This window comes from Procambarus clarkii, chromosome 92 (assembly GCF_040958095.1).
Source record: "Procambarus clarkii isolate CNS0578487 chromosome 92, FALCON_Pclarkii_2.0, whole genome shotgun sequence".
Classification (NCBI taxonomy): Eukaryota; Metazoa; Arthropoda; class Malacostraca; order Decapoda; family Cambaridae; genus Procambarus; species Procambarus clarkii.
This window is the reverse complement of record NC_091241.1, coordinates 4,283,901-4,305,254: the sequence shown is the minus strand read 5'-3', so window position 1 is coordinate 4,305,254 and position 21,354 is coordinate 4,283,901. Positions and strand designations below refer to the sequence as shown.

Genomic DNA, 21,354 nt, shown 5'->3' with positions numbered 1-21,354 from the left:
TAAGGTTTTATACCATTTATGACAAGTATTAGATAACTGGAGTTCCGCAATTACTTTTATTTATCAACTGTTGAGTATATCATCATATAACGTCTGGTTAGGACGTACTGCTCTCGATTGGTGAAGATTAAGCCACCCAAGAGGTGGCATGGGCATGAATAGCCCGTAAATACTGCTCTCGTAATATTATTCAGGGGGGTGGGGAACTATCAAGTGAAAGCGCCAAGCCATTACGACTATATAGCACTTGGAAGGGGTCAGGATACAGATTTGGGATGGGACGGTGGAAAGGTATGGTGCCCAACCTCTTGGACGGTCGGGGATTGAACGCGGACCTGTAGGAAACGAGACCGTCGCTCTACCGTTCAGCCCAAGTGGTCAAGCGTAATATTATTAAAACAACAATTTATGCATATAATAACAGCATTTCACACTAAAAATACTTGGATATATTGAAATTTGGTAGTGAATTCCAATCTAGGAATCTCCTATGACTAAACTGTACTTTTTAATCATTTTTATGTACTTACTACTTATTATTAAATTATTAAGTATTTATTATAATAACTAAATAAATTATTTTATTTAATATTTAAATTAAATGATAAAATAATAGGTAATAATAAATCAGTGTGTAGGGGGACAGGCAGCCAGTGTATATATACATGTTAGGCTTACACCAAGGTGCCACAAAGGTGCCACAAAGGTGCCAAATTAAAGACTGGGTGCTGCCGGGGCGGGCCCAAGGGCTGCTGGCGGCCCTAGCCAGGCTGAACTTCCGCGCCCTTATAATCACCATTGTTTAATAATCTTCACAGGGAGAAACAACTGTAAATATAGGAATAGTTTATTACAACATACACGGTAAAGAAAACAGCTCGGAAACTAAGGAAATAAAGCTGCTGAAAAAACATTAAAGTCCACTTCAAGTTCAAGTATGTTTATTGAGACAATAAAAAAATACATCTCAAAGGGATAGAGTAGCTTAGGCTATGTCTATCCCCCCCCCCTCTACTTCAAGTCCCTCAAGGGGCGCACAAATTCAGTGAGTACAAATACACAAATCACACATATATATATATATATATATATATATATATATATATATATATATATATATATATATATATATATATATATATATATATATATATATATATATATATATATATATATATTATATGTGTGTGTGTGTATGTGCAGAAATAATATTAATAAAACAATTAACATCGTGTAGTGTACTCTATATATCAAAATATATTACTTTGAAACCCATATCATTCACTAAAAAAAATTGGGCTACTTTTATTACAAATTCGCTACTTTTAGAGCGTCAGCTCGCTACTTTCCGCAACCTAGATCTGGCAACCGTGATCGTCATCAGCAACACGGCCAAGTCACCCGTGGAAACGGATGCTTGTGTCTATTTCACTAACTCAATCAAACACACACAAAAATTAGAGATTAATTCACCATAGGCTAGATATGATTATTTTTCATTATGATAATTAATTATAATTTGAGTGAATGGCTGGTGAGAGAAATATGTAGAATTTAGTGATGGTAAACACGTCATGGTTGTGTGAGGGTGACATGGCTAGTGTTATGAGAGAGTAAGCATGACAAGCGCTTGAGTATTGTCAGTCACAAGCGCTTGAGTGGTTCACTCGTGCCACAGTAACTCTGAAGGCCTACAGCTGTCACTCCTTACTCAGACGACACCACCAGTACACACCTGAGTGTACACCAGTATACACCTGAGTGTACATCTGAGTGTACACCAGCACCACCCGCCTCGCCCCTATAGTAGGTGAGACAGTCACAACGGGTCCGTAGAATTTGCCAAATCTACCCAAATTCATCCAAATTTACCCAAATCCTGTTAGCATTACGTAAGTAATGAAGAAATATGGTACAGTATATTTGCTCACTATAATGTCTCATTACAGTCACTATATACTATATATACTATACACTATATACTCACTATATTACAGTCTCCGTGGTGTAGTGGTAAGACACTCGCCTGGCGTTCCGCGAGCGCTATGTCATGGGTTTGTATCCTGGCCGGGGAGGATTTACTGGGCGCAAATCCTTAACTGTAGCCTCTGTTTAACGCAACAGTAAAATGTGTACTTGGATGAAAAAACGATTCTTCGCAGCGGGGATCGTATTCCAGGGACCTGCCCGAAACGCTACGCGTACTAGTGGCTGTACAAGAATGTAACAACTCTTGTATATATCTCAAAAAAAAAAAAAAAAAAAAAAAAAAAAAATGTTGGTGCTGAATGCAGAACAGGATCAAACCTATTTTTACTCTGAAATAATGTAATTTCATAACGAAATTAGAAGTAAATATGTAGCAGGTGACGCCATAGGAAGGCGAGGGTCCAAGCGACAATGTTGTGGGGCGACTTATCCAAGATATATTGCCAATGGGTTTGAAAAGTTGCCTCTAACATTACCTAACCCAAACTAACCTTGCCTAGCCCAAACTAACCTTGCCTAGTTCAAAATAACCATGCCTAGTCCAAACTAACCTTACCTAACCCAAACTAACTTTACGTAAATTTGCGACAATTTGAGCCAAGAAGTGCGACGACTGGATCGTTGCGTACAGGAGGCTGATATGCCAGCAAACAGTCCAGGCGACAATATATCTTGGATACGTCGCTCCACAATATTGTCGCTTGGACCCTCGACTTCCTATGGCGTCACCTGTTACATATTTACTTCTAATTTTGATATGAAATTAGATTATTTCAGAGTAAAAATAGGTTTGAGCCTGTTCTGCATTCAGCACCAACATTATAGTGAGTAAATATACTGTACCATATTTCTTCATTACTTACATAATGCTAACAGGATTTGGGTAAATTTGGGTGGATTTGGATAGATTTGGGTAATTCTATGGACCGGTCACAACAGTTAGGCTTGTTTCTTGCTTGTTTGTAGTACTGGTATGTTAGCGAGCTTTGCTTCTTCCTATATTGTACCCATTTTCTTGTCTTTGAATCTCTGGCCCTCTCACAATTTCTGGTTTTGCATCTGTTTTTGTATATATATTTTTTTAATGCCTGTACCTGTACCTTCATCGTATATTTCACAGAATTTAGAACAAGTCCTTCCAAATTAAAATCATTAAAAAATTTGCTAAGCTCCTCATAGTGTCCTTTAAAATCAAGTTTGTCAACTATTGTATTTCAATTTCATCGTTCTCTTCTAGATTATATCGCATAGCATATCTAATTTCCAACAGGATATGGTCACTCTTTTTCAAGGGAGGAAGATATGGAATGTCGAATATCTCTTCTTCTTTCCTGGTAAATACCAAATCCAGCAATGATAGAGTATCACCATCTCTCATTCGTGTGTGCTTTTTATATGTTGAGACATGAAAGATTCCAGGATGAGGTTTATGAATTGGTCAGTCCAAATATCCTCTGGTCTTGCTTCATAGTCTTTAAGTCTATCAAATTTAAATTGAAGTCACCAAGTATAAAAATTGTGATTTATCTTTATCTGCTTTTACATTAATTACTCTCATGGTCATTATAAGGCTCTCTCTCTCTCTTGTCAACACGCTCCTTCTTAGTCCATGTATTGCTTGCTGGTGGACTGTATAATACTGTAATTTTATAAGTCATTGTGTCGGAGAGGCAGCCCGTGTGTGTTCACACATGTTAGGTTTATGTCGAGTCCTTCCCCCCCCCCCCCAGGTCAAATTGCCGACCCTGCCCAGGATGCAACCCCACAACAAGCTGACTAAGTTTTGAATTCATACATACTGCTAGGTGAACAGATGCATTAGGTGATAGGAAATGCACCCAACCATTTATGTCCCGTATGGGATTTGAACCCGAAATTCTGGATTGTGTGTCGAGAATGAACCCCATTGTACTACCTGGACCCTTCATGCAGTATTACGTAATGATTATTAGTTTATCATTCTGACTGCAAATCTCCAGCACCATTATATTTGCTTTTCGAGGGTTGTCAAGTATAAATTCTCTTACCTTTAGTCATTCCTTCACCAGGATTGCCACCCCTTCACCTTTTCTAACTTGTCACGTCTTCAAATAGCATAGCCCCTTGGGAATACCACCACATTAAAATTTGTATCCTCGTTTTGTCTCTGCTAGTGTGACAGCATCTGACATCTTAAGCTGTATTATTTTATTTATTCATTTTATTAATTGTATTTATCTTATTTTATTTATTTATTCAAGAAGGTGTATTGGGTTTGTGAGAGTAAATAACATTGATTTTTTACGTTCCTGCAAAGCCACTAATATCTATCGTGTTTCAGGCAAGTCCTTAATCTAACAGATTAATTAATTATTATTAAAGCAAAATTTTCATTCAACATAACTATGATATAAGTTGATAGCAGTGATTATAATGGTGAAGTTGCATGTCTTAGGCACAGATTTTGAGGAAGACGGTAGCACAAGATACAGTGAGTTTGAAACACATTAAATTATATAATTTAACTCCAGTATTTTTTACCTTACCCCATCTTTGTAGGTATACACAATTTTCAGGAACATGTTCCATCCTCCTTTGCTCTTCACATTTCGTTCCTCTAAGGAGTTTGCTGATTTTCTTTCCTGTGCCATTTCGACGGCTTCCCAATCCCTACCACCTTGTAGAAAAAGAATTCATTTTTCTTGATTTCTATTCTCATTTAAGTTTCATCTTCTCTCTGTTTTCCTTGGAAAGGTCTTGTCTTAATGACCATTGTTTCCCATCCTCATCATTTTGCAATTTCTTGGCATTTCTAAGTACTTCTGTCATTTGCTTTATTCCATTCAATGTCACCCTTAAGGGACGAGTCTTACCTTTTATATATTTTCCTATCCTCTGAAAATCGCTGATTTTTCCTTTCATTGACAGGCCTTCCCTCAACCCTACTATTTTTTCAATGATTTTTTCTTTTTCTGATGTTCTAGTAACAGAGCATAGCTAAATATCCCCAGCTTGCTAACTGTAGGTAGTAAATGAGTGATTGTAACCTATCCACTGCTGCCCACTGGATGGGGGGGGGGCAGTGTGCAGGACAAACATATCAATGGTGACTCTAACTCTCCACATATGTCAGTTGCTTCATTTAGAAACTGTACTTGGTCTCGAGCCCATTGTTAATGTGACAATGTGCATTGAATTTTGTAACTTCTGTAACTGAATTTTTGTCATCAAGATTGTAACTTGCTTACCTAAATGAATTGTGGGGTTAAGTCCCTGAGCCCATTATGTGCCTCTGTAACCCTTTCCACTACCCCCCACAAGGTGGGTATGGGGTGCATAATAAATAGCGAAACTAAAATTGCTCTGTTGGGAGGGGGGGGGGAGAGTAGAAATAGTCTAAGCTACTCTATCCTTTTGAGATTTATTTTTTCTTGTCTTAATAAACGTACTTGAACTTGATGCTCTGTCAACACTAGATGGAATCTCCTTTTCCAAACATCAAAACGCACATGGATGTGTGTGCATATGCATATTCCTCCTGTGCTGCATATATGTTTAGCATCGTGACCTGTAATAGAACAATTATCTTACTAAGATATCATGTTTATTCCTGCAGATACATCCTAATTGTGATAAATCCACTCTGCTTGGACAAAGTTGTGGGACCAAGTGCACGGTACTTTGCCAAGATTACAACTCTGTGAAGAAACAAGTCTTGCACAATTACATTGACAATGGCCTCAATTAAATTATCCGAGAAGAGAGAGAGTTATGAGAAAGAGGAGAGGTAAGTGTTTAATATGCCTAGTTTTCAGTCAGATGTTCTAGGCTAATGGGTGGACAACCTTCTTAAGTATGCGTGCCAAAATCACCACATCTCTGATGCAAAATTTCCTCGTTTGCCTACCGAAATGTTTGGGAACATATTACTTTGTGACATTTAACTACTGTACTGTACAGTAGTAAAATGTGACAAACCCCTGGTGTGCAGGAATAAAAAATCTAAATTTTATTTCCCTTCCAGAATTGTTAAATACCCGCCTCTGACCATATATACTGTACTGTATGTTGAAAAAAAAATACAAACCAGTGCTTAGCCACAGTTGAAATTGAAATAAGTTTATTGAGGTAAAATACACACAAAGGGATGAGGTAGCTCAAGCTATTCTCACCCCGTTCAGTACAACGTGTTCATACATATATACACACATCACAAAAAACACATTACCGAACAAATTGGCCGCAGTGGTATCCACAAAATGGGGTGTGACATCACGGCTGGGTAATAAGTCTGCCGGAGACTCCCCAAGGAGGTCGTGCGCTAGATTCAACAAGTGAGAGCGTCCACAAATATTTGTAATTTAATGCATTTTTGTAGTTTTTTCTGACTTCCTATGTATATTGACTTGTTTAAAATATTCATACAGTAGAACATCCGTATTGTTCAAGAAACTGTGTCCACAAACAGTGTTATTTTTTCAATAATACACGTCGAGTTATTTACATTTACAATATTTACTCTTTTGATGTCTGTCATTGCTGAGGCTCTTTTGGCGCGTGTCATTGTTGAGGCTCTTTTGGTGGGCGTCATTGTTGAGGCTCTTTTGGTGGGCGTCATTGTTGAGGCTCTTTTGGTGGGCGTCATTGTTGAGGCTCTTTTGGTGGGCGTCATTGTTGAGGCTCTTTTGGTGGGCGTCATTGTTGGGACTCGTGGGGGTGGAGGCCTGGTCGAGGACCGGGCCGCGGGGACACTAAGCCCCGAAATCATCTCAAGGTAACCTCAAGATGGACTTACAACACTTACAAGTGTTGTAAATGGGGTGCCCAGGGCTTGGTACCTCTCTTGTTTACCATAAATAAATGTGATCAATTTAGACACTAGATTGAATAGTAGCATTTAAAAATTTGCAAATGGTACAAAATTAGGGTCTGAAATAAATTAGGAAGGTTAAAATCTATTTTAGGCAATTTAAGTATGCCTTTTATTGAGGGGAAGATGGCAGATGCTGTTTAATGGTGACAAATGTCGGGTCTGAGCCTAAGTAATGATAAGTGGCAACATATCAGCTGGACAATGCTGAAATTGCCAAATGTGAATGGTAGTAAGGTGTGAGAGTAATGATTAGTATGGAATAAACCAATAAGGATGCCGGGATTCATATCGGTAAGTTTTAACAGTAGGATATATGATGTTATTGAGAAAATTGGTAGAAACCATGAGGAGGATTCGAACCAGCACAATGGGCATTCCCAAGTTCACGCCTTAGAACTGCACCATCTTTTATTATTCTGTTTACCCGTTTTCTTTTTGTAATCTTTTCTAGTCCCCGCTGTTCCCCTTTGTACCCTGCTTGCTCTAGTGTGCACCAGCCAGCTCCTTTATACTCTCTTTACTTCCCTATACCCATTGCCCCAGTAGTGCCCCTCTGGTGCCGTCCTTGCTTTAACACACGTGGTTACCAGTGGTGTATACCTCCCCGAGCGCTGCCTACACTCCACACTTGCTGACCCTCACCACACTATTCGCACTGGTGGCTTGCTGGTTGTCTTACATTGTGGCCCAAGTGGACAGTGTTTCTTACTAATAATTTACTGTGAAACATGGTGTGTGTGTGTGTGTGTGTGTGCGTGTGTGTGTGTGTGTAATATGTAATGTAATGTTTGTATCATGCATGTGAGGCGCGGGCAGCATGTGGGGCGACGCAGTACTGTGGCGGGAGTGTTGATGTCGGCCAGGTGCGCACGTCGGCTGGCTGGCTGGCCGCCCCACACACTGCCTGCCACCTTGCCAAAGGCCGGGGCGGGGTGATAGAATATAGACACACCTGGAGGAAGATGTCATGTCATGGAGGGCGGGGGGGGGGGCAGTGGTTTTGCCAGACAGGTGGTGGCACAGTGCCGCTGACCACTCACTTCCACACCACACTGGTGCTTACTACTGTGACTGCTCCACGAGGTGCTGCTTCTACTGCTGTTACCACCACCACTACTACTACCTCTCACACCACCAGCCTCACCACCATCTGCCGGCTAGACAAGGTAATTAAGGGGATGGTGGTGATGCTGTACACCAGCGGGATGATGTTCGCATCAACGGTGTCAGTCTTTAACTGATTATTCTCAGGTGTTAACCTTACGGGCTCACCATAGCCCGTGCTGCTTGGAACTTGTTCCGAATAGCTGAATCTATTACAACAACAAACAGGTGTTAACCTGTATATTATTGTTGTCACCCGAGTTGTCTACGTCACGGTACAATGTTTGCTTGGTCACCAATGTTTATATGATTCCCAATGTTTACCCAGTTGGTGCTACTGAGGTTCAAATGTTTAGAGTCGCAAGGTTAACAGGTGTTTGATGTGCGTGTGTCTGTGTTTGATGTGTGCGTATCTATGTTTGATGTGTGCGTATCTATGTTTGATGTGTGCGTATCTATGTTTGATGTGTGCGTATCTATGTTTGATGTGTGCGTATCTGTGTTTGATGTGCGTGTCGGGTCCGTCTAATTATCCAATCTACCCAAACTTACTGAAAGCTACACGAAGCTTCCCAGCATTACGTTAGTAATGAATAAATATGATATATTTATTCATTATAAGGTTGCTGCTGAATGTTGAACATGAAAACATATTTTTACTCTGAAAAAGTATAGTTTTATAACGAAAGTAGACGAAAATAATAAGCTGGTGACGCCAAAGCAAGTCGGCGGTCCAAGCGACACACGAGCCTCTTGTACCTACCTAACCTAACCAACCTACCCAAACCTAACCTAACTAAACCTAACCTATCCAAACCTAACTTAATATAGCCTCTAGGCAACAATATATCTTGAATAATTTGTTCATCTTGGATAAGTCGCTCCACAACATTGTCGCTTGGATCGTCGACTTCCTATATGGCCTTTCATGCCGCTTAGTTTCGTCTAATTTCGTTATAAATTTATATTATTTCAGAGTAAAAATGTTTTTTTTCAATGTTCTACATTTAACACAACAATATAATGAGTAAATATATCATATTTCTTCGTTACTTGCGTAATGCTAGGAAGCTTTGGGTAGCTTTAGGTAATTAAACAGACCGTGCGTGTCTGTGTTAGATGTGTATTCACCTAGTTGTGCTTGTTGGGGTTGAGCCACATGCCTACGTATCAAGTGTGCTGTCCACACAGCCACCGGCCCCCCTGTGGGTGTGTATTCACCTAGTTATGCTTGCGGGGGTTGAACTCTGCTCTTTCGGCCCGCCTCTCAACTGTCAACCAACTGTTTCTACTACTACTATTTTTTTTTTCTCACACACACACACACACACCAGGAAGCAGCCCGTGACAGCTGACTAACTCCCAGGTACCTATTTACTGCTAGGTAACAGGGGCATAGGGTGAAAGAAACTCTACCCATAGTTTCTCGCCGGCGTCCGGGATCGAACCCGGGACCACAGGATCACGTGTCCAGCATGCTGTCCACACAGCCACCGGGCCCCTGCGTGTATGTATGTATGTGCGGTGAGTGTGAGGGGGGCCTGCAGGTGCTGGCGTTGGTGCCACAGCTGATGTGATGCAAGAGTTCGGGCCCCTCTCGACGAGTTAGCTTCTGGAAGCCGCCGCGGCCGCTCAGAAATTATTTCATCACATAATATGCAGTTTTGTTTATATTGGTTTTGCTTAGTATTGGCATTTCTTAAGTACAATTTTTTGGTGAATGAGCAAAATAAATGATTAAGTCGTACTACACTTTAGTTTATCCTTGTATTAGTATAGGGCATGTTTGTAGTAACCAGATAGATGTAAGGGTGCTGGAGTGAGGAGTCTTGACTGCTGCGGTGACTGACGTTGGGAAATTGACTATTGACACTATTGACAGAGCTCGAGTGCATGAGGGAATTGCGTAAAATCCTGGTTTGAGTCTCGGAGAGGCTGCAGGGTCCAAGTAAGGGCAGTAGAACTTCTGGTTGCAATTTATTTAACCATGTCGTAGCGCAGTCGATTAAGGCAGCGTCTGGGATGCTCTCGGACGTAGATTCGAACTCTCGTCACGGCTCTTGTGGATTTGTTCAAGGTTGGAAAAGATTAATTAAGAATCGCTGGGCTTGAGAATTGTGCTCGTGTAGCTGTATGTTTATGATAAGGTTACGGAATCTACATATTTCCGTAAGGCTGTTTTTGCTTTATTTTGTCCTTTACGTGAATTTTGACTCGTGTTTTGTTAAACATGTCTCAGTATTCTGCCTACATCAGTATGCTGGGTAGGGCGGTTGTCCTGGGTTATGGCCTCTGGGATCCTTTTGTCAATGTGTATTATTTGGAACTTTAATTTGTTGGGGAATAGTTCCATTGCTTTTGAAATTGTGAAATTAGCAGTGTGATATATGCACCAGACAAGAGTTAAGCAAATGCAAGTGAGTGGTTGTTATACATGTACTGTGTACCTGTACACAGCCGAGGGGAGGGGGGGGGACTTAGTGTTTACATGCACACAGCCTCCCAGCTGGTCGCTTCTCTCTCCTCCCAGCTGGTCGCTGCTCTCTCCTCCCAGCTGGTCGCTTCTCTCTCCTCCCAGCTGGTCGCTTCTCTCTCCTCCCAGCTGGTCGCTGCTCTCTCCTCCCAGCTGGTCGCTTCTCTCTCCTCCCAGCTGGTCGCTTCTCTCTCCTCCCAGCTGGTTGCTGCTCTCTCCTCCCAGCTGGTTGCTGCTCTCTCCTCCCAGCTGGTCGCTTCTCTCTCCTCCCAGCTGGTCGCTGCTCTCTCCTCCCAGCTGGTCGCTTCTCTCTCCTCCCAGCTGGTCGCTTCTCTCTCCTCCCAGCTGGTTGCTGCTCTCTCCTCCCAGCTGGTCGCTTCTCTTCTCTCCTCCCAGCTGGTCGCTTCTCTCTCCTCCCAGCTGGTTGCTGCTCTCTCCTCCCAGCTGGTTGCTGCTCTCTCCTCCCAGCTGGTCGCTTCTCTCTCCTCCCAGCTAGTCGCTTCTCTCTCCTCCCAGCTGGTCGCTTCTCTCTCCTCCCAGCTGGTCGCTGCTCTCTCCTCCCAGCTGGTCGCTTCTCTCTCCTCCCAGCTGGTCGCTTCTCTCTTCTCCCAGCTGGTCGCTTCTCTCCTCTCCTTCCAGCTGGTCGCTTCTCTCCTCTCCTCCCAGCTGGTCGCTTCTCTCCTCTCCTCCCAGCTGGTCGCTTCTCTCCTCTCCTCCCAGCTGGTCGCTTCTCTCCTCTCCTCCCAGCTGGTCGCTTCTCTCCTCTCCTCCCAGCTGGTCGCTTCTCTCCTCTCCTCCCAGCTGGTCGCTTCTCTCCTCTCCTCCCAGCTGGTCGCTTCTCTCCTCTCCTCCCAGCTGGTCGCTTCTCTCCTCTCCTCCCAGCTGGTCGCTTCTCTCCTCTCCTCCCAGCTGGTCGCTTCTCTCCTCTCCTCCCAGCTGGTCGCTTCTCTCCTCTCCTCCCAGCTGGTCGCTTCTCTCCTCTCCTCCCAGCTGGTCGCTTCTCTCCTCTCCTCCCAGCTGGTCGCTTCTCTCCTCTCCTCCCAGCTGGTCGCTTCTCTCCTCTCCTCCCAGCTGGTCGCTTCTCTCCTCTCCTCCCAGCTGGTCGCTTCTCTCCTCTCCTCCCAGCTGGTCGCTTCTCTCCTCTCCTCCCAGCTGGTCGCTTCTCTCCTCTCCTCCCAGCTGGTCGCTTCTCTCCTCTCCTCCCAGCTGGTCGCTTCTCTCCTCTCCTCCCAGCTGGTCGCTTCTCTCCTCTCCTCCCAGCTGGTCGCTTCTCTCCTCTCCTCCCAGCTGGTCGCTTCTCTCCTCTCCTCCCAGCTGGTCGCTTCTCTCCTCTCCTCCCAGCTGGTCGCTTCTCTCCTCTCCTCCCAGCTGGTCGCTTCTCTCCTCTCCTCCCAGCTGGTCGCTTCTCTCCTCTCCTCCCAGCTGGTCGCTTCTCTCCTCTCCTCCCAGCTGGTCGCTTCTCTCCTCTCCTCCCAGCTGGTCGCTTCTCTCCTCTCCTCCCAGCTGGTCGCTTCTCTCCTCTCCTCCCAGCTGGTCGCTTCTCTCCTCTCCTCCCAGCTGGTCGCTTCTCTCCTCTCTTCCCAGCTGGTCGCTTCTCTCCTCTCTTCCCAGCTGGTCGCTTCTCTCCTCTCCTCCCAGCTGGTCGCTTCTCTCTCCTCCCAGCTGGTCGCTTCTCTCCTCTCCTCCCAGCTGGTCGCTTCTCTCCTCTCCTCCCAGCTGGTCGCTTCTCTCCTCTCCTCCCAGCTGGTCGCTTCTCTCCTCTCCTCCCAGCTGGTCGCTTCTCTCCTCTCCTCCCAGCTGGTCGCTTCTCTCCTCTCCTCCCAGCTGGTCGCTTCTCTCTCCTCCCAGCTGGTCGCTTCTCTCTCCTCCCAGCTGGTCGCTTCTCTCCTCTCCTCCCAGCTGGTCGCTTCTCTCTCCTCCCAGCTGGTCGCTGCTCTCTCCTCCCAGCTGGTCGCTGCTCTCTCCTCCCAGCTGGTCGCTTCTCTCCTCACCGGGTCCTCTGCCAAATTCAATTGCTGTCTTAGTTTTGTCGGTCAGTGACGTCTTTCAATGACCTAGATGGCCCATTGAGTGACTTGGTCAGTGCATGTGACGTATCCTCCATAATTGGGAGGGGACAGGTCAGCTGTACTCTCTTAGTTGTGCTTGCGGGGGGTTGAGCTTTGGCTCTTTGGTCCCGCCTCTCAACTGGTGTACAGATTCCTGGGCCTACTGGGTTCACGCGGTGTATATCTTTGGTAGCATGGAAGGTAAGCGTCTTCCTTGTGATATTCCGCGTTTGGATTTTGCTGGTGGTAGCAGCATGGTGGTGGGGGCAGCATGGTGGTGGTGTCAGCATGGTGGTGGTGGCAGCATGGTGGTGGTGTCAGCATGGTGGTGGTGGCAGCATGGTGGTGGTGTCAGCATGGTGGTGGGGGCAGCATGGTGGTGGTGGCAGCATGGTGGTGGGGGCAGCATGGTGGTGGGGGCAGCATGGTGGTGGGGGCAGCATGGTGGTGGTGTCAGCATGGTGGTGGGGGCAGCATGGTGGTGGTGGCAGCATGGTGGTGGGGGCAGCATGGTGGTGGTGGCAGCATGGTGGTGGGGGCAGCATGGTGGTGGTGGTGTCAGCATGGTGGTGGTGTCAGCATGATGTTGGTGGTGAAGATGACGAGGGTGACGGGGCGGTGACCGCGGCGGGGGGGGGGGGGGACACGTGGTGATTAACCAGATATTTATATACATTGGTGGCGTGAGTAAGACGTGTGGAGCCGCGCCCTCTCCCACACCCTCCACCCTGGGCACACTGGGAGGCCTCGTGGCTCAGTGCACACTGATAGTGCTGAGCATCCTAGTCCTAATGACTCGGGTTCCATTACAGAAAGTTTATTTCACCCTGATGTCCCTGTTCACCTAGCAGTAAATAGGCACCTGGGAGTTAAGACAGCTGGTACGGGCTGCTTCCTGGGTGTGGGTGTGAAATATATGTAGTAGGTGTAATAAAGGACAAAATATATTGTTTAGAAAGGCGGGGTCCAAGAGCTAATGGGTTGATTCTGACACAAATAGTAAATACACACATTACTGCCACAGCCTGGGACACACACCAGGTACCTCGGGGGGCACCTGTGGGCACACTGGTGCTCTGAGTCTCGTCAGGCAGGAGGAGCCTCTACACCTCCACCTCCCACACACACACACATATTCTCCCCTCCCCCCTCTCTCTCTTTTTCTCTCTGGCTCTCTCTCTCATATCTAAATTTGAAACTGTGTATGGGGTCTGCCTTCACCACATCATTGCCAAGTGCTGCCATTTATTACTTTGACACTGAAAAATTATTTCTAAAGTCTCTGTGGCTCATATAGGTTGTAAGTGTGCACCTGTGTCTCCTTGTTCGTGTTCCACCGGTGTCCCATAGTCTTTATCTACCCTGTCACTTGCTCTGAGAAAGAGAAAGAGACACGGAGGGAGAGAGAGACACGGAGGGAGAGAGAGAGCTTCGGGTAAAGTGTTTGTCTGAAACAGTTTACGCAACATAACAGGTACGCCTTAACCTGTTATGCCAGTTGCTGGAAGGCTTCTGTGCTGGCTAGGGTTCGAGTCTCCTGGTGGGAAAGTGTTCTAAAGTTGTATACTTCACTCTCGTGTTTAGGAGAGTTGTGCCTTATATATATACATATATATATATATATATATATATATATATATATATATATATATATATATATATATATATATATATATATATATATATATATATATATACCTAGTAACCAGAACGCACTTCTCAGCCTACTATGCAAGGCCCGATTTGCCTAATTAGCCAAGTTTTCATGAATTAATTGTTTTTCGACTACCCAACCTAACTTTTTCGGCTACCTAACCTAACCTAACCTATAAAGATAGGTTAGGTTAGGTTAGGTAGGGTTGGTTAGGTTCGGTCATATATCTACGTTAATTTTAACTCCAATAAAAAAAATTGACCTCATACATGATGAAATGGGTAGCTTTATCATTTCATAAGAAAAAAATTAGAGAAAATATATTAATTCAGGAAAACTTGGCTTATTAGGCAAATCGGGCCTTGCATAGTAGGCTGAGAAGTGCGTTCTGGCTACTAGGTACGACATATATATATATATATATATATATATATATATATATATATATATATATATATATATATATATATATATATATATAATACAATATATGGCACTAAATTATAGTTGTGGATTAGTAGTGAAGTGTGCCGTGGAGGAGAGAGTAATGCGGACCAGAATACTGGAGCGCCGTGTGACGGGTCAAATACATAATGGCAAAACAACGTGGGTTTTAAATTAGGAAGTGGCGCCTAGGAGACCTGGTAGAGTTCTATGACAAGTTACCAAAGGACGACGGCAGGAATGGCTGTATCTTTCTTAATTGTCAAAAACATTTAGTATTGTATAAGGTGGAGCAACACTGGCGGAACTGGGAACTATTAAACTTGGTAGGTGAGAACCTTAAGGATAGTATTAGCGTCCCTGACAGCTGAGTGGACAGCTCTTCAGATTCGTAGTGCTGAGGTTCCGGGTTCGATCCCCGGTGAAAGCGGAGACAAATAGGCAAAATGTTTCTTTCACCCTGATGCCCCTGTTACCTAGCAATAAATAGGTACCTGGGAGTTAGACAGCTGCTACGGGCTGCTTCCTGGAAGGGGGGGGGGGCGGGGTGTAACTAAAAGGATGCCTGGTTGAGGACCGGGCCGCAGGGACGCTAAGGCCGCAAATCATGTCAAGATAACCTCAAGAAGATAACCTGACATGCACGAGGGAATGACCTGGTGAAGGCACTCTTGGCACACGACACAAAGCTAAGGAAAAGTGCATAACCCGTTGAGTGCTGAACATTACAAGATGACCTTGACAAACTGCAGACTTGTCAAGACACGTGTAAGGTAATGAAGGTGGGAAAGGGAGAAAGAGCAGGAGGTAGGTATTCACACCTTGTGGGAAAGGTCACTACGGGAATGGGAAAGATATCAATAGTTGCGAGTGGATATAATTACATCGCTAACAACAGAATCACACACGAACGGGAACATCAGCAGCATATGGGAAGCGTGCAAACAATAGAAATTTAAAGCCTAGTTAAGGACTTTCAAGAGCATCTATACTGCCTCTGTAAGACTAATGCTTGAATATGCAGCACTGGCCTGGATTCCATACCTCATAAAACACAAAATTGAATAAGTGCAGAGGTTTGCAAGTAGATTAACGCCAGAACTGTGAGGGTTAAGCTACGAGGATTAGGTAAGGGAAGCAACACACACACGGCAAGAGGAGAGGAGAAACACAGCCCAGAGTAACACAAGAAGACACTGGTGAAGGCTACAAACACCAATTAACCGAATAACAAGGAAATACTCGTACCGAATACGGGCGGCCAGTGAGTGTAATGATCTATAAGAAGTTGTGGAAGCCACCTCCATCTATAACTTTAAGGCCAAATTCGACAAAGAATTTGAAGGTGAGAACAGTTCAGTTATAAGGCACTAGGAAGAACAAGGCTGGCAGGCGGGGCATAAAGAACTGGACCTCACTTCCTGGTAGTGAGTGGCAGGTTAAAGGTGTGAGGGAGATGAGCAGTGAGTGAAATAAGGGATGTATCTCGCCTAGTTGGTCTGGTAGAGGATGAATTAACATTCTTGGGTTCCGCCTCTCAACCTTTAAATGGCTCGTGTACACGTTCTCAAACTTATTTTTCTTTTGCCATTGAAATATTTCATTCATACTCCAGAAAATATTATATTTGTGACTCAGTTGAGTTCCTAATTTTCAGTCATACCAAATAGAATGTCTTTGGTTTCTCTGTTATTTCCCTGATAATTTTATGTCGTGATCATGTCTCGTGTTTCTTTTCCTTTCATATAAGTATAAATGTGAAAGGAAGGAAAGGTGGGTAGTTGCCCTTATTGTTGTTTTATATTTAGCTACTCGGAATGAAATGTCCATGTAGCACGGGCTATGGTGAGCCCGTAATTGAGTTCAGCTATTCGCGATCACCTTGTTACTCTCATATTTGGGTCAAAGTTTTAAATGAAGGTGGGGTGTCCTCCTCTTACCCCGTGTCTTTTCCGCTTCTGTTTTAGCACACTGGTTTAGTCTTGTTTTAATAACATTATCTTGGTGGCGGATATAGATGCACAGTGTTCACTAGTGCCTCCTAGCCTTCAACTGCTTTTTTATCCATTGTAGTCACTGTGAATTTTGCATCTAATACAGCTGCTCTCCGTGGATGAATGTTGAGTTTGATGTGCAGGGCTTCAGTTGCTTCACATTCCAGTAAGTAATGCAATAGTGGAGTGTTGTTGTTGGTGTTCTAGATCCAGCTACTCAGAACAAAAAGTTCCAAGTACCACGGGCTATGGGGGAGCTCGTAATAGTGGAGTTGATTGATTGATAGATAAAGATTAAGCCACCCAAGAGGCGGCACGGACATAAAAAGCTCGTAAGTGGTACAATTTTTAGTTCGGTAAATCTTTTCAGTGTTCTGAGGTCGCATTTAATGGTCAGGCTGAATAGTGAAGTGGTAGCGAAGGGGATATGTATGTTAAACATGGTGAGCAGGGGGGGGGGGGAGAGTGGAGGAGGTAGTGAGGGTACTGGGGCAGTGGGCCAGTAGATTTGGTCACTGGTTTGACTAGACACTTCCCTCTGACCCTCTTGGCACCACCACATCTGCCACCACCACACCTGCCGCCACCACACCCTCCGCCACCACACCCTCCGCCACCACCACACCTGCCGCCACCACACCCTCCGCCACCACCACACCTGCCGCCACCACCACACCTGCCGCCGCCGTCACCACCACACCTGCCGCCGCCGCCACCACCACACCTGCCGCCACAACATGTGCAGGATGGGTAAATGACAACATGTGCAGGATGGGTAAATGACAACATGTGCAGGATGGGTAAATGACAACATGTGCAGGATGGGTAAATGACAACATGTGCAGGATGGGTAAATGACAAAGTACATTAAGAGCTATAACTTGGCTGCCACAATACCGGAAAATATATGGCAATAGGTGTAAAGAAAGTAGCGTGAGGTGAGGCAGCAATATGAGTGCGACCATGGACGCTGTGGAGGGAAATATAGACAACACAAATAATGGTGGTCTCGGCGCCCCCAGTAACGGAACACACAGTGTAAACACTACCCAAGTGGAATCACCAGAAATATTCACATGTGAAAGCACATTTTTGCTTAGAAAATGAAAATGTCATATCTGCATAAACTGGAGATGGGTGGTATGGGCTCAGAGGACCATCCTCTTTATTTCTCCGAGTTATGAATGACAACCCCAACTTGAGGTTGGCGGGGTGGAGGACTAGGACCTCTAGTCCCCCATATTCCACATGTTCTACATTATCACTTCCCCCCCACTCCTGTAGGGGTGGTGGTCCCTGCTGGTCCCGGGGTGGTGGTCCCTGCTGGTCCCCTGCTGGTGGTCCCTGCTGGTCCCCTGCTGGTGGTCCCTGCTGGTGGTCCCTGCTGGTCCCCTGCTGGTGGTCCCTGCTGGTCCCGGGGTGGTGGTCTCGGCTCCTGTTGTGTTGGACATGACCTTGCCAGGCCTAGGATAGTTCTTCCTATCCTTTGTGCTACATAGCCTTCCCGGCTTGGTGCCCTCTTTGATAATTACTTACTCTTCCCATCCTTTGCTTCCCTTCACGGCTTGTACGGCAGGGACGCCTTCCGCGTCACTGTTGGCGACCCCTCCCCTTCACTACATGATGCGTAGCGTTGTGATCGCCCTCTTGCCTCCCTCCTACGTTTCAAGATATGTTTGGGCCACTTATATATGTGGAATATGTTGTATCGTATTGTGCTGAACCCGCCCTCCTTGATCCTCACCCGCATTATTATCTTCGAATATTACTTTCTATTCCCTAAGTCCGGCGCTCTTGTAGTTGAAACACATGCTCAGGAAGCAGGGTAATGTTCTCTAGTGTTGGTTCTAGTTATGAATGTCTAAGAATGTTATGTTGATGCACTACAGTTCTCCCGCCCCCATGGTGCCGTTGGGGGCAAGAGCCTTCGTAATTGCTACTGGGACATCAACACCATTTTAGTGCTCCAGAGTCACACTCTTCTTCACTTAGAATTTTGTACACATCCCCATTGTGGTAAGTGTAGCAGCCCACTCAGTGTCCTGGAAGATCTCTGATAGCTGCACCCTGGTGCTCTCAGTGCGCCCGCGCTCGGCCACTACTGCCTGGTAAATGTGCCCACCGGAGTGATGTTTTCTTTGCCATTCCATGTGGCGAACCCGACCACGCTAAGAATGATAGTCACACTTAACTGGTGTGCCTTCTGCCCCTCCGAGGCCTGGTGCCTCGACCAGTGGTGGACTTTCTGTCCCTCCGAGGCCTGGTGCCTCGACCAGTGGTGGACCTTCTGCCCCTCCGAGGTCTGGTGCCTCGACCAGTGGTGGACCTTCTGCCCCTCCGAGGTCTGGTGCCTCGACCAGTGGTGGACCTTCTGCCCCTCCGAGGTCTGGTGCCTGGACCAACAGTGTGCCTTCTGCCCCTCCGAGGTCTGGTGCCTGGACCAACAGTGTGCCTTCTGCCCCTCCGAGGTCTGGTGCCTGGACCAGTGGTGGACCTTCTGCCCCTCCGAGGTCTGGTGCCTGGACCAGTGGTGGACCTTCTGCCCCTCCGAGGTCTGGTGCCTGGACCAGTGGTGGACCTTCTGCGCCTCCGAGGTCTGGTGCCTGGACCAGTGGTGGACCTTCTGCCCCTCCGAGGTCTGGTGCCTGGACCAGTGGTGGACCTTCTGCCCCTCCGAGGTCTGGTGCCTGGACCAGTGGTGGACCTTCTGCCCCTCCGAGGTCTGGTGCCTGGACCAGTGGTGGACCTTCTGCCCCTCCGAGGTCTGGTGCCTGGACCAGTGGTGGACCTTCTGCCCCTCCGAGGTCTGGTGCCTGGACCAGTGGTGGACCTTCTGCCCCTCCGAGGTCTGGTGCCTGGACCAGTGGTGGACCTTCTGCCCCTCCGAGGTCTGGTGCCTGGACCAGTGGTGGACCTTCTGCCCCTCCGAGGTCTGGTGCCTCGACCAGTGGTGGACCTTCTGCCCCTCCGAGGTCTGGTGCCTGGACCAACAGTGGACCTTCTGCCCCTCCGAGGCCTGGTGCCTGGACCAACAGTGGACCTTCTGCTCCTCCGATGATTGATTGATGAAGACTAAGCCACCCAAAAGGTGGCACGGGCATGAATAGCCCGTAAGTGGTGGCCCTTTTGACCAGTATCAACAGATGATACTGGAGATCTAGGAGGTGCGACTGCACCCTGCGTGACGGGAGATGTCTCCCGTCGTGTGTCCCTCCGAGGGCTGGTGACCGTAAATATTCTTCCTGTACTATATGTTTACATTTTCTTAATTCAGTCTTTCCTTGTCCATTCTTCTTACATTTGCCCAACCACTTGGGGTGGACGGTAGAGCGACGGTCTCCCTTAATGCAGGTCGGCGTTCAATCCCCGACCGTCCAAATGGTTGGGCACCATTCTTTCCCCGTCCTATCCCAAATTTTTATCCTTATTCCCCCCCCCCCACCTTTCCCAGTGTTATATAGTGGTGATGGCTTGACGCTTTCTCCTGATAGTTGCCCTCCCCTTCGTGCACTGTTCCTCCCGTGCTTTACAACCACGCGGGTCCTCTCGGTAGTACAGTCGGGTTCCTACTCGACTCTCAATCGTGAATTCCGGGTTCTAATCCCGGGCGGGACAGAAATAGTTGGGTACGTTTCCACTCACCTCATGTGCCTATTCACCTAGCAGTATCACCTACCACCCAGGAGTTAGTCAACTTGTGGTGGAGTTACATCATGGGGAGGGTCTATGGTTCGTCCCGGGGGGCGGGGGGGGGGGGATCCTCGATATAAATCTAACGTATACATACACAGGCTGCCTGTCCCCCGTCATAATGAATTATTATTATTTTTGTAAAGCCCTCGGGTCTCTGGTCCCATTTTTCCTTCCCTCTTCGCTTGGCTCCCCCGTGACATGGCCGTGACCACCTCCCGCTCTACACATTCTTCTCCAACTGACTGGCGGACGGTATATTGCATCTCCTTCCCGTCCCTCCCCCCCCCTCCCCCCTTTGCTTCCCCGCGCCCCTTTTCCTCCTCAGGGGTCAGAGACCGGGCCGCGGGCACGTTGGTTCCCCGGAATCCAGAACATGAAGTCAACAACAGATAGATGGGGTAAGGCGGCCTTGGTCTATGACGCGACCATCTCGCCCGACCTCTTGCTGTGTCTCTCCTGCCCTCCCTCCTGCCACAGTCCAGGAGCTCTGCAGGTCACCCCCGTCCCTCCCGCGTCTGCCGCCGTCCCTCCCGCGTCTGCCGCCGTCCCTCCGGCGTCTGCTGCCGTCCCTCCCGCGTCTGCTGCCGTCCCTCCCGCGTCTGCTGCCGTCCCTCCCATGCTTGTACAAGAAGGATGGTGTGCATGTTTCTGTGTGAAGAGTGGCAGTGGTTGCCGTGGTGTGCCAGCCACACATGGTGGCTACTGTGATGACAGGCCCGTGTTAACACGTCACTGTCATCGTCACACTGGTGCTCACCTTCACGGCTTGGACACAACTGGGTGACGGTGTTGGCTGCTGGCGTGTTTCCCCTCACCCAACCTGTGTACCACACCCCCCTCCCCCCCCCCCAGCCACCACCACCACCACCACATAGCTTTATGCCATTTTGTTTGTCCGCTTTCGGCTCTTCCGTTCTTGAATTGTCGAGATATGTTACTGAATATTTCTCATCTTTAGGAGGTATAGAACACTGGAACACTGGTGGGTCGTCAGCCGTGTTGCGTGGTGGCCGCCCCTACAACGCCAGCAGTTCGGGCTCGTCCCGTCTCCCAAAAGCGAATTAGTTACTCTGATTTGTATCATTTATAATGCAGTCCCCATC

The 21,354-nt window shown here is 46.8% G+C and overlaps 1 protein-coding gene across 3 annotated transcripts in view; it reads left to right on the top strand.

Annotated features, from left to right (window-relative positions):
* The first annotated feature begins 1,586 nt into the window (after positions 1-1,586).
* Positions 1,587-21,354, top strand: part of LOC123775143 (uncharacterized) — a 91,191-nt gene continuing 71,423 nt past the window's right edge. The window contains exons 1-2 of one of the 3 annotated variants that reach the window (XM_045770058.2): positions 1,587-1,806; positions 5,585-5,755. In XM_045770058.2, the coding sequence (XP_045626014.2) occupies positions 5,703-5,755 (53 nt within the window). In that variant the 5' untranslated portion in view covers positions 1,587-1,806; positions 5,585-5,702. Of the gene's footprint in view, positions 1,811-5,584; positions 5,756-7,858; positions 8,008-21,354 lie in introns of those variants that run through there. The other 2 variants (XM_045770057.2, XM_045770060.2) reach the window with 2 other exon arrangements.